The 13,545-nt window shown below is 43.7% G+C and overlaps 1 protein-coding gene across 8 annotated transcripts in view; it reads left to right on the top strand.

Annotated features, from left to right (window-relative positions):
• ST3GAL3 (ST3 beta-galactoside alpha-2,3-sialyltransferase 3) overlaps positions 1-13,545 on the top strand; it is a 194,609-nt gene that overhangs the window by 106,381 nt on the left and 74,683 nt on the right. For all 8 annotated transcript variants that reach the window (XM_075424678.1, XM_075424674.1, XM_075424671.1 and 5 more), the window contains one exon: positions 8,831-8,925. In XM_075424678.1, coding sequence (XP_075280793.1) covers positions 8,831-8,925 — 95 coding nt within the window. The remainder of the gene's footprint in view (positions 1-8,830; positions 8,926-13,545) is intronic.

Genomic DNA, 13,545 nt, shown 5'->3' with positions numbered 1-13,545 from the left:
ATTCAAATATGAAAATCACTCTGATACAGTAGGATAACCTCAAGATGGATATATACATTAGACAATGTGGTGACCTGGACAGGCTGGAGAGTTGGGCAGAGAGGAACCTGATGAAGTTCAACAAGGACAAGTGCAGGGTCCTGCACCTGAGGAGGAACAACCCCATGCATCAGTACAGGCTTGGGGCAGACCTGCTGGAGAGCAGCTCTGCGGAGAGGGACCTGGGAGGGCTGGTGGATGACAGGTTGACCATGAGCCAACAGCATGTCGTTGTTGCCAAGAAGGCCAATGGGATCCTGGGGTGCATTAAGAAGTGTGGCCAGCAGGTCGAGGGAGGTTCCCCTGCCCCTCTACTCTGCCCTAGTGAGGCCCCATCTGGAGTACTGCATTCAGTTCTGGTCTCCCCAGTTCAAGAAAGATGAAGACCTACTGGGGAGAGTCCAGCAGAGGGCTACAAGGATGATGAGGGGACTGGAGCATCTCTCCTATGAGGAAAGGCTGAGGGAGCTGGGCTTGCGTAGCCTGAAGAAGAGAAGACTGAGAGAGAACCTTGTAAATGCTTATAAATATCTTAAGGGTGGGTGTCAAGAGGATGGGGCCAGACTCTTTTCAGTGGTGCCCACTGACAGGACGAGGGGCAATGGGCACAAACTGAAGCAGAGGAAGTTCCGTCTGAACATGAGGAAGAACTTTACTTAGAGGGTGATGGAGCACTGGAAGAGGTTGCCCAGGGGGTTTGTGGATTCTCCTTCTCTGGAGATATTCAAGACCTGCCTGGACGAGGTCTTGTGCAGCCTGCTGTAGGTGACCCTGCTTCGGCAGGGGGGTTGGACTAGATGATCTCCAGAGGGCTCTTCCAGCCCCTACTGTTCTGTGATTCTGTGAAAGGAAACAAGGTCAGAGGCTTTTCAAACAGTGAAGTGTAATCTCATGTGCTTCACTGTAAGATTGCTGGCAGCTCAGGACAGTCAAACATGCCAATGGTGGCAGGAATGAGCAGGAATGTATGGTGGATCTTCACCAGAAAAGTCAGATTCCCTGCCATTTGAGAGTGCAATGTTGCAGAGCAGCAATTAACCTAGATGACTGCTGTCCTGTTCTTTTTCATTAGAAAGAGCAGTCTCCTTCCTGTCCCGGTGGAATGCAAGCAGGAACAAAATTGTGCTAAACTTTGGCCAACTGGCAGAGTTGCTGACTGGCATCTTCTGTGTGAGCTGACTTTTTCTGCTAGGGGGAAGGATTGGACTCTTTCTCCTTGCCTCCTCATCTCATTTTTTTGTTTGCACAGAAGGCTTTGAAAACTCAGGCAGTAATTACAGTCTGCTTTTGCTCACCTTCATCATGTTTCCAAATACCATGTAATCTCATCTATTTGGCTCAGTGCTCCTTCAGAGGCCTTGACCACCCCACCTTTGGTAGGTAAAACTAGCTGTAATTCAATCTTGCATCTTTGACAATAACACAAGAAAAACAAACTATGACACTGAAGTGATGTTAGGGGACTGGTTTTTAAACTAACATCATTCTAGGCTGTCTAGAAATCAGCTTTTCACCCTTGCATAATTGTGTTTTGGTATTAGGGGGTTTGGTGAACAATGACACACTTAGCATGTTATCTTATACGCTGCACCGTGAGGCAGGTCAGGACAAAGTTTCTGCCGTGTCTAAATTTTATAGCTTTTTTTTTTGTCCCTTTTTTTTTTCCCAAAAGGAAGCCAACCTTTAAACCAAGCTTCTTGTAATTTTTGTGTGTACGTGCATGTTTTTTGTCTGAAGCATTTGGAGAATCAGTAGCAAAGTCTGAGGACTTGGTTAAAGCTGGCAAATTAATTTCTTTTTGTCTTTAATATTTACAGTTTATTGCAAAACTTTCCAGTCCCCATAATGATTATTTGCAGTATATAGAGACACTCTAGTTAAGCTGTTCAGCGCACTTTGTTAGACCTCATGCATGTCAGAATGTAGGCAGTTAGCAGGAGAGACTGAGCCGATGTTAAATCAGTCTTTGATTTTGTGCCTTGGCGGTGCGTAAGAGCAGGATATTAGTGACTGCAGAAAGGTTAAACTTTACGTGGCTTCCTGTTTATCACAAAGGTACGGGGTACAAACAGAAAGCAGTCTTGGCAGGCAACCGGCTTGCAAAATCCATGTGCTGCTTATCTACAGTTGTGTTTGTACTGAAATTTGATTACCGTATACGAAGAGAAGTACTTCAAAATCAGAAAGAGCTTGAAGGGTGGCTCCTGATTCCCAACTGGGCAGACTGTAGCTTGGGTACTTGGTCACCACCTAGCAATGTTCGTCCAGTATGAAAATGATTTTAGAAGAAATAGACCTGTGCAGAGCTTCAAAAGATCATCTATTGAATTTTCCCTCTTAAAAGTAGGCACATTGATGACTAACCCATGCTTAATAGATGCAAACTTGTTCTTAATACAATAAAATCAGAAACTAATGTAGTTGGTGCACGTTCTGTAACCTGTGTCCAGGCAATAGATTTCAATGTGTAATAATCCCAAGCATAAGAAACCTTTTTCCAATGCTTGATTTAAGTTTCCTTTGCTCCATTTTAAGCCCAGGCCTACTGCTTCGATTTAGCAGATTACCTTTCTCTTTTGCAGCAGCCTTGTAATATTTAAGAGCTTGTCATGTCCTCTTTCATTTTTCTCTTCTCTAGACTAAACAAATTAATTTCTTTCTAGCTTTCCTCAGAGACCATGTTTTCTAGACCTTAAATCTTTTTCATGGCTCTCCTTCAGCCTGTTTCCAGTATGTTCATGTATTTTGCGTGAGGCCCAGAACTGGGCATGGTCCTCGAGCTGATGCTTTCTGATCCTGAATGAAGTGGAGTACTTAACGGGTTTTACAGCTGTGATAGTTACATTTTTCAGTCATGATAGGGTGTTTATCTTTTCTGCAATGGGATGTCAGTGTTCTGTGTATGAACCACAGCACAGAGTATGGAGGCCCTTCAACATACCTTGGAGCAGCTGGTCTGGCTCTAAATTGAGCAGTGAGCAGGCAGTGGGAAAATGCCTGCACTGACGAGCATAAACAACCAACTAGGTGATGGAGAACAAAGAGGGCAAGAAGGCTGATGATGCTCCAGACACCCTCAAAGGTACAGAGCAACCATTCCCAGGGGAGGAGGCTGAGGTAACTGAGAGTCCTGCTCCATGCTCTGTGGGTGGGTAGAGGGCTTTTGGCTCAGTGGACTTTACCTGCTCCTTCCTCTTCTTTGCTTGTGGAATGAAGCCTGTTCAAAGGCATTTTGTGGAGTGGCTGTGGCCTTCACTGCCGCTCTCTGTCAGAAGGAAGGACCATGGTTTACACCTCATGGTCCTTCTTGCACAGCTGTGAAGGAACGAGTGTTTCTGTCAGCTCAGTAATGGACAAAACCCAAATGGCAGAGTTATTAAGAAAGGGCAGAGACCAATTAAAGCAGTTATACCACTGCATGGTTCAGTGGCATCTGTATACAGAATGGCCAAGTAGTTGAGGACTTTTCAGCCTGAAAGGGACGACTGTATGTACACTCAAGCTCTGTCGGCATGAACAGCGTGGGAGAAGATGGACAGGGATCAGTGTCTCACTGTCCTTGACAAAAGAAGAACTAGGGGTCTCAAATGGCAGTGGTAGGGTGCACTGACCCAGTGTGGCCATTCTTCAGTACCAAGTTGTCTCTACCATTTGGTCTGATTTTCTTTTAGACCATTTCTGCAGTTTTTTAAGATCAACTGATTTTTGGCCTGATCTCTGCTGTTAAAGATTTTCTTCTTGCAGCCATCCATTTTTTTGGCTCTTTTATTTGTTGATATAGGAAAAGAGTTATGTTGGTTGTAGGATGGGGTTAATCCTTATTAATGCAGTTTCTTAAATTTTTCAGCTGCTTGAGGAATCTTTGAGCTGCTTGGATTTTTGACAGAGGATTAATGTCAATAAGAAATGTGAAATCAGGACATCACAAGCCTCCTCATTCCCTGTGCTATCACACCATGCTGCTCCCCAGAGAAGGGAGGCAAGGGGGAGAACATACACCTAAGTCTCACTAGGGGAAAAGGTTAGTTTAGATTTTTCTCTCCATATTTTTATAAATGCCTCTATCACAGCTAGTGATTCAGTTCTAGAGTGCTTTGGTTTGTATTTTGGCCATTTTAATTAATTAAATAAAATAATTAATAAAATTGGTAGATTTTGTGCCTTCTGTCTAACTGTGGATGCTTTTGAGTGTAAGCAAACAAAAGAGAGGATAGAAGCCACGTCGGAACAAAGAAGTCATTCTTTTGTGTGTTTCAAAAAAAGGAAAAGGTTGTTCATGCCTTTTTACAAATGCAACGTGCAGGTTATGTGCAACATTAGGTTCTAGCACCATTTGTTTTTTTTCCTTCAGCTTCTGGTTTTTATTCGCTGCTGATTTTCCCTACCTAAAGAAGAAACAAAAGGGCAAGGCAGCTTAAAGGAGGGAGGGAGGGAGGAAGGAATATCTGAGAAATAAGCCCCCAGTGGGGCTTAGTGGCTACCAATCTGCCTTAGTGTCATGATTTCTAGAAACATGGTGCCATCTTCTCTGCTCTTTCAGGGACTTCACTTTGTCTTCCTCCCTCCTTGGTATAGACCAAGACTATCAATTGGCTTATTTATTTTGCCTTCTTTCTGGTCTAGCTTTTTCTCTTCTATGCATTTGTGTATTAATTGCCTGGAAAGCAGCAGGTAGGATTAGGGAGCAGATTCTAGTCAAGATTAAATGTCTGAAATTGTTCAATAACTGCTGTGATAAATGTCATGCTGGTTTATGATTTGCGTGATACTTTGGGAAGTTAGTACTGCTGATGCTGAATTCCTCAGCACACATCAAGGAGAAGTGGTTGTGAATGGGTCTGCGTATTGAGGACAGAATGGAAGTGGTCGGAAAATGTGGCTGGGGAGCTTCTGGCAGGCTAGTTCAGCCTTCCAGGTAGCAATGTTTTGGGATCACAACTCTTCCTACTCGTCAGGGAGAAAATAACTGGAAATGTAGTTTTTTTAATCTCAGAAGCCAGGATCCCCTAGGCACAAATATATATATCACATTTTCTTGTTTATATAGATTCCTGTTTAAGAGGAGTTTTCTGGCAGTACACTTCCTGTCATTGTGTGCAGTGACAAATTGTCTGAAGAGATTTTGCGAATGTCTTTGTATAAGAAATGCAAACTTCAGAGCTGGGAGAGATTTGGACTGTACCTTATAATTATCGTATCCAGCATGTCATCTATTTAGATGTCGTTTGCTGTTTTATTGGGATATGTCAATCAAACTAGTGATTTTAAATGCTTGTCATTTCTCTCCCAAATCATGCAGGTCAGAAGTGTGTGCCACAAGCACTCAAATTTCTTATCTTTTCATGGCTGTCATGCTAAGAGGTTGCATTATGTCTGTTGTGGAATTTGGGGTGGGGTAGAGAGGAAGTGCTTAAAATTTAAGTCTGAAAAGTCAAAACTCTCTTTACCTGTTGTTTGCCCATAGAACACAAGCCTGTTTCACTTCTGGAGCTGTGGTTGTCGGTGAAGCTCACCTGTCTTTAGGTAGCAGCGGCAGATGACTCGAGTGAAATGCAGCATCCCATATGTAAGCTGCTCAGTAGATACAAAATTTAACATCGTTCAGAAACATTTACTTTTTCTGTTTGACAAACTCCCACACATTCCTTGGAATGTATTTTAGGTGCTCTGCAGAAAGCATTCCCATGGCCTGTTTGAGGCATATCCTGATATTTCCTGAAGGGTCCTAGAATATGCCAGACGTGCTTCAGAGCCGAGACAGAGCAGCCATGCTCCTGGAGAGGTTTGGCAGACAGTGTTTCCCTGTCACTGCTGGACATCGGTTCTGGCCTGCTCTGATTTACTGAGGTGGCAAAGCACTCTTCATAGATCATGAGCTTATAGCATTCATGATTTCTTAGTATTTCCAAAATGGAATTACCTTCAAGAATTATGGGAGCTAAATATCCTCTAGTTTGCTCTTTTTTCCCCCATATGGATACAATATTTCCCCCAAAACTGCTCCTCCATCTCAAATGAAGCAAAAATATGAATTCAAAGTCAGCTTCCCTAGCTCTGTGTACAGTAGTGTTAAATATTACCAAATAATAGTTGGTGATGTAAGGCTATTGAGTTCTTTGCTAGAAAAATCCGTAAGTTTACTTGTAGCAAATACGGTAACAAGGCCAGTGGTCACTTCACTCTTCTCTTTGGGCATCACTTTGGTCCTCTGGTTGTCACATGTAGAAGGGACATCACAGAGCATCAGATCAGTCCCGCTGGGGCTTCGGCTGCTTTTGGGGACTCCCCTCGGGGCCCAGGGAGTCCCAGGAGGACCTGACCTTCCTCCTGGTTTTACCAGGCACTGTGTAAGGCGGAATCTGTGTTAGGTAGAGACACTCAATAATCCGTGTCAGACTTCTGCAAACTGTCTTTTTCTGGTATATGACTTGCAAATAGGCCAGTTAATTGCATCTATAAATAATACCAGCTTCTGAGTTACACCTGACCTTACAGCCTGTACCTTCTTTCTCGTGCAGTGCTCTTCAATAGGTAAACTGAACAGGCTAAGATTTTTATTTACACTGCACGACTTTCTACCTTTATTGTAGGGAATCTTCTTGTTTCCTTAAAAGGAGAATAAGACCTGTTCATATGTTTTCTGAAGCATCCAAGTTTTTCCTGACGATTGCACATCACAGCAGTAGCTAGAGTAGCTTGGTGACCTAACAAACCAGCCCAAAGGTGCTGGTGACCCCCAGGCAATACAGTCGTCCTTCACTGTGGCTGCTGCCTGGGGAGAATGGGGACCATTCTGTGGGACCTGCCTGGCTTCTGCTACTAGTTCAAGTGGTAGCTGTTAAGGAAGAGCTGTGGACATCTGTGCTGTAGCCACGCAGATTATAAAAGCTCTTGTATTGTGTGAGCATCCTGCAAAGATTCCTCCTATTGATGGTGGAAGGAGGTGAAGAGAATTCCTTGAAGATCCATCAGTGTACCAAGATGCTTGAAAAAGGCTTGAACTAATTTGTCAGCTTATTAGGTTTTTAAGATATTTTCAGAGTGTTATTGCATCCTGTTCTTTTCTTTTTTTAATGGGTTGGCCTGTGGTTTTTTGGTTTTTACTTAAGATCTTCAGAAGCTCTAATGTATCTTAACATGTCTTCCCCACTTTTTCCTAGATAAAGTTATAGAGATCCTTTCATCTCCTCAGCTCTGGAAACACATTCCTTTCCTTCTACATCAGCCATGTAATCTGCCCATCCTGCTTTTATGGTTAAAGATGATCTTGTTAAAGATTGCATGAGTGGATGTGAAGCGGTGTGCATGGGTGAGTTGGAGTCTTCTGTTCTTGTTTTGTTGAATGCTCTTGGACTCTCTCTGCCCCCTTCCCAGAGATTTCTGCAACCTCTGATTTACTGGGCATCTGTGATAGGACTGTACTTTGAGCAGTTTATAATACAGAATTCATTCCATACTCTCCTCACTGTGCTGCTGTCTGAAATTATTGCTGTGTACCTGGCTGTGGTGTAGTGTAGACTAGTTTACCTTAAATCAGGTGGTTGAAGTCAAAAAGTTACCGGATTGCAGTAATGTGGAGTTGCAGCTGATTGCAAAAACAGCCTGAAGGGAGGGTTAAAATAGTGTTTTGCATCAGTCCTTGCTACCAGTACCTAGGTTAGCCAGACTGTATCTATTTCAGATACGTGTACATTGCACTTGCAGTGTGGCTGTAGTGGAGATGTACTCTCTGACTCTGAACATGCAGTACATTCCTTTTTTGATTTCTATAACATAGTGGGATTGATTTTGATCCAGAACGTCCCTGCTACTGTTTTGATATGATTGAATGAACAGATTTCTCATAATACTAACATATTTTCCAGCAGTGATCTTGATATACTCAGAAATGGTCCCATATGAAAGTTATATAAATATTTCTGTAGTTTCTTTTGCTAATTGTTTCCTTCTATCTGGCCAGCGTACTAATTGTTTCTAGAAAGGACAAATTTTTAGTAGCTGCTGTGTTTTTCTGTTGAGGGTGTAATTAGGATAATGTATTCCCATAATGACACAGTTAAGAAGGCCTTGTTCTCTCTTTTGTGAGTGATTTTGGATAGACCACAACTGTTTGGTTTGGCAAGGATGTCTCTAGAACCATTTATATGTTAATGAATGCAGAAGAAAACACCTACATCTGTACTGAATTTCCATTCTCTGTAAACCAAGTGCTGCCTCGTGATCCACTGAACTGCTTCCTTTCCTGCCCGTGTTACGATGGCTGCTGCATGTGTGCACGACCAGGGCAGAAGCAGCCGTGAGCGCAGATAACCCCAGCCTTGCCTTCCACACGCGCTTGCCTGCTGCCTTCACACCTGCCCAGAGCAGCGCACCGATATGTAATGAACCACATGAAGGCAGCTCTGCACCCCTTCCTCGCACGCTCGTGTAGACAGCACATAAATTGGCTTGTGCTTACAAAGCTGGAAGTAAAACCGCCTAAACTCTGGTTGCAATTTACAACTTATTGTAGCTAAATTAACAACCAAACAATAGTGTGGAAGTTCTAAATTGCTGAGTGGAAGTGGTTGCCAGGCTCACGGCTTGAGTGTTTTGAGTGTCCTCATGTCACAAATTCTGACAGATTTGTTCCACTGTGGGCGTCTTTGGGTAAAAGTACAATCTTCCACGTTACTGTATTGCTGGTGAAAATGTAGAATCGGCACTTAGGTATGGATTCTCTCAACCTCCCTGCAGAAATTACCCTTCCAGACTTCAGGAGTTAATTTCTCTCTCATTTTGGTTTTCTCAGGTTCTCAAAGCCGGCACCAATGTTCTTGGATGATTCCTTCAGGAAATGGGCACGTATCAGGGACTTTGTACCCCCCTTTGGAATTAAAGGACAAGGTATGAGAAAACTGTACAGTTGTTGGAAAAGAAGGTCGTTGTGCAGATGCTTGCCACATCTTGGTTTTCTGTTTCGAAAGCCTCAGGTGTTCCCTTGGGCTCAGCTTTTTTCTGTGTTCTGGAGAAACATTGTACATAGAGCTCTAAAGCTCAAAAGGGTTTTCACGGGTGGAACGTGGACCTCAGAGGCTTGTCTTAGGGAGGATGGCTTAGCACACGGGGAGGGTCAGTGCAACAACAGCAGTTTAGATGTACCATCACATTCTGGAAGAAGCATTTGAACATTGTCCAAACTGATTTAAAGTACCTTGAAGTCAGTAATTCTCTAAAGAACAGGAAGGACTCCTCTTTCTGAATTTTGGAGCCTTGGGCTTGACCACTGATACAATTCTGCATTTTCTTTTCATAGCTTTTGATTGTATAACTATTTGATAGTTGTGCTACTTGTGGACTTGTATTACAAATAGGAAAAATCTGTTCAGATGCTTTGGTGGTGATTTGTAATATGCCCTCTCCTTCAGCTGAAGTGTGGCAGCAAAGGCTGCATCTCAGGTATGCCATGGGAGAGCAAGAGTGGTGCTGGTGGTGATGAGATGGGAGTCAGCAGCCCACCCAGCAAATGGTACATTTTGCGGGTGACATAAGCGCCTTGCTATCCCGCATGTGCCACCAAAGGCCCCTGTGGGGGAGCGGTGGTGGAGCAAAAGGGTTGTGCTCAGAACAGTGTTTTGCTGCAGACTTCCTGAAGTCTGATGCATATATTAGGAAGTGCTTGTAGCATTGGATCAACTTCCATGATTTTTTTTCCCCTGACACACTCACGATTACAGATGGCCTCCAGAGGAATTGAAATACCTGGGGGCAGAAAGCTCTGCAGCCATAATAGCCTTGGGTCTGTCCCTCTCCCTGGAAGCAGATGTGGTAGTTGTCAGAACAATCTCTGATCGAATCAAAGGCTCTACTGACAAATTTCCTTTGTCTTGTATCCGTTCCTTTCTTTGTTTTGTATATGTCCATTCCTTGTCCACTCAGTCTTTTGCAGCTCAATAGGCAACTAATTACTGTCCTCTAAATCAGCCGGCAGTTTGCAGCAAAGAAATAGCAGCGGCAGCACAAGTGGAAGGCTGCGTTGACCCCAGGAGGGCTTGTCCGCTTCTAACAGGCACACAAAGTGTACAGAGGTAGGGCAAGCTGCCTGACCAACGTGGAGGTGGGATTTGCAGATTACACATGATGTCAGCTAGACCGAATAAAAATCATTCCGTTAAACTGAGTCCAAATGGAGAAATGCACCGAAAGGGGATGACGGAACGGCTCTGGCAGCCTGCTCCCTGGGTTTGTTGCCAGCTTGTATCACCACTGCAATGTTATGTAAATCTGGTGTTTTATACTGGATTTCCTCAGTTTAAAAGAGAAATGAGAAATTGCCATTATTTAAATGGCTGCGAGCTGAAGCTATGGGACGGAAATCGTTGAATGGGTTATTTTTTTAATGCCCTCCTGGGACTGAATTTTATGCCAAGTTTCAGTCTGGAGCAAGTTCTGTGTGTGGGAGGGTTGACTTATAAATCTCTGCAGCCCAGGATTTCTAATGGCTGTGCTGACAGGCTGTGAGTCCTAGCGATGCGAATGGCGCCCTTTCATGTTACACATCAGTTGGAATTCTTGCATCAGTCTTTTCTGGCCGTCCCACGGGACGCGTTCGGGCTCGGCTGAGTGATTGGATGATGGGATCAGCACCTCATTAGGGCTTTCAGTCAGGACAATCTAATGATATCCAAACAACTGACCCAGGCAGGCAACGTGGAGCTGAGTCACGTGCTGGTGCGAGATGAAGACTATCAGAGCTGGGATATGCATGGGAAAAAGAGTATTTGGGGTGGCTGAGAAGGCGTAGAGAGACGTGCCTGTGTTGAAACAGATGGGGCAGGAGTTTTGCTCTGTGCGTTAGGAAGCCCTGTGACACCACCAGCTGGGATTTCCGACATGCATCACACTGGGAAAGGCGGTCGGTGTTTACAAACACTGACTGTAGCTGGGTTGGTAATGGGAAGATTTTGCTGAGAACTTCAATGAACATCAGCCAGCATTTTCAAGTCCCTGTGATCTAGTCCAAGTGCAAAATGCCTTTTTTTGCGTGTGGAGTATAGCTACAGGATGAGCTCACTTTCAGTAATGCACCGTGTTCCAAGAAACTTCTAGAAACTAATCTGTGGTAGCTTGAAAATACTGAAGTTATGAAATCAAGAGATTCTTAGCAGCTTGGAGGCTAATCCACAGTTTCTGCTTTCTCTTGTGAAAAGTTTCTCTCTATTCTTCAGAGTCTTCGCGAAGTTTTTCTTTGCTTTGTGGCTGAAAAAAAATGAAAGAATTCTTTTTTCATCCATCACTTGGTATTTACTGGTCCAAGAAAGAACAATTCCAAGATTGCAAGAACAAGTCTTGCAATCTTTAGGGAAAAGCAGCTGTTGAGGAGCATTGTCTACTGAGCTGCACTAATTTGGAGTAACACGTCTGTATACGTCATATGGAAAAGAGTAGAAATGGCTCAGAAATTTTCAGGGTGGGACTACCGCTCTTTAAAGGTGAACATGTCAAGGAGAAGACAGTGTGCTGATCGTTTTGACACAGTTCATCAGGGATCTTCATTTTCTTCAAAAAGAATCTGATTGTAAAGACGGTTCTTCCATCTCCAGATGCTAAAAAGTACTCTGTATAACATAGAAAGCTTAGCTGTGTTTCTTCTTGAAAGAACGCTTGCTCCTTTTCTCCATTGGGCATTTTCTGATTTGGCCATTAGCTCACGCAAAAGGGTTTTATGGCCAGAGTGCTCCACTCTGCAAGAGCATTTGCGTGTAGAAGCCCTCAAGGTGAATGTGGTTCTGAATATGGAAGTTTTTAGATGCTTCTTCTGAAATGTACAATTGCAGTAGAAATAACGCACATCTCATGTCGGACTGGAAACTGCTGCTTTCGTTAGTTAACCACCTCAGTGATTACTTGTCTGCTAAATGAAAGCAGCACAGGAATAAGCAGGTGGTGACCCTGCTGCTTTATGAACAGGACTTTCTGAGATTGGGCACACGGTAGGAAGTCTTGTGCAAACTCTTTTTGAACAGTGGTCTCTGTGTCCTCTACAAGGTATTAGAAACAGATGAAGAGGAGTTTGAAGAGCAGTTTTAGCTTTTTCTTTAACTGTCTTAAATGGGCAGAGAGTTCTAGTACATGTTGTACTTGTTGACTCTGCCTCTGTTCACCAAAGATTGGGACTAAGGACTGATCCAAATTACTTGATCCCCATCTCCAGCGACATGGGACAAAAGCGGAGCTGAGAACTGTCAGGAGAGCTGGAGCTGATACAGCAGACTGAACCTGTCATTGCATTCATCACAGATGTCTGTAGTGCTTCGTGGGAACTCCTGCTTTCTCTGTGTGCAGAGGATAGGGAAAATGATAGATATGTCATATTTCTGAAAAGGTGTAAGTGTATTTACTCATAGGTTTTAATACTACAAAGGGTCACTACAAATATCTAGGTTGGGTCACTACAAATATCCAGGTTGGCCTTTTGTGTAACTGTGGCTCTGGGTTTCACTCAGTGACTTCTGCAGCTGGCTATGAATGTGTGAGGTTATCTTTCAGAATCTAAATGAAGATTTTCTAAATGGTGAAGAACGACCCCATTGTTGAACAGGCAAGTGTCATATTTGACTGTGCTTACATTAAAAACTGAGACTGTTAGTGCCATGTTGAGCTTTGTTGTCTCCCTCTATGTGACTTGACAGACTCTGGAAATGGATGCGCCAATGTGAGTGCTTGGAAATGCTGATTCCATCTCTATTAATAAATAAAACGGTTGTCCTGTGGTCCTGAAGGTGGTTGAGCTCATTGTTCAAACAGGTCAACTGCCCGCTCTCCCGGCCCCCCCCCCCCCCCCCCCCCCAAGAGGGTGGCTATACGCAGGCTTCCTGTCAAGAAGGGTCACTGCCCTGTATTAGCCTGGGACCCTGTGAATGCGTGAGAATTATGGGGGAATATATTTGTTGGCGCTGGTGAATACCATTGGGGAACTGTGCTAACACTTTAATAAGTATGGGCTCGTGTAGGACAGTGTGCCCTGCTGCCGATTTGTTTAGTAGTGTGTATATAGCCACAGTGAGGGGTGTCATTCAGGAACACAATGGAATTAGTCAACTTCAAGAGCTGTTGAGAAGATCAAACTATAACAAGAAATTGGAACTTTAAAAGCTACAAATGTCAAGATGTCCTGTGGGCGACAGCTCGGGCTGCCGAGCACCCTCCTGCGTCCCAGGCTATTGTTTCAGCATTAACTGGGATGTTGGAGTGCCTCCCACGTTTCACCATTTGCAAGGGTCTAATTTGCTTGTAGGAATTCTTCTTTCCCAGCACGCTCCAAGCCTGCTTTTGCAGCTTTTTCAGTGAAGAGCAAGGAGACTGTAGCAATCTCAGGCTCTTAAACAAGTTACATGGAGATTTTTTTTTTTTAATTGAAATTGAAATTTCTTCTAGCAGTGCTTCTGTCACTGTAACTTACGGAGGTATGAATATGCACATGCTGTCTGTATTGTTGCAGAGATCCTCTAGCATGTGCACTGCTTT

Source organism: Opisthocomus hoazin, chromosome 6 (genome assembly GCF_030867145.1).
Source record: "Opisthocomus hoazin isolate bOpiHoa1 chromosome 6, bOpiHoa1.hap1, whole genome shotgun sequence".
NCBI classification, from domain to species: domain Eukaryota; kingdom Metazoa; phylum Chordata; class Aves; order Opisthocomiformes; family Opisthocomidae; genus Opisthocomus; species Opisthocomus hoazin.
The sequence above is the reverse complement of the archived record's forward strand: the minus strand, read 5'-3'. Positions and strand labels throughout refer to the sequence as shown.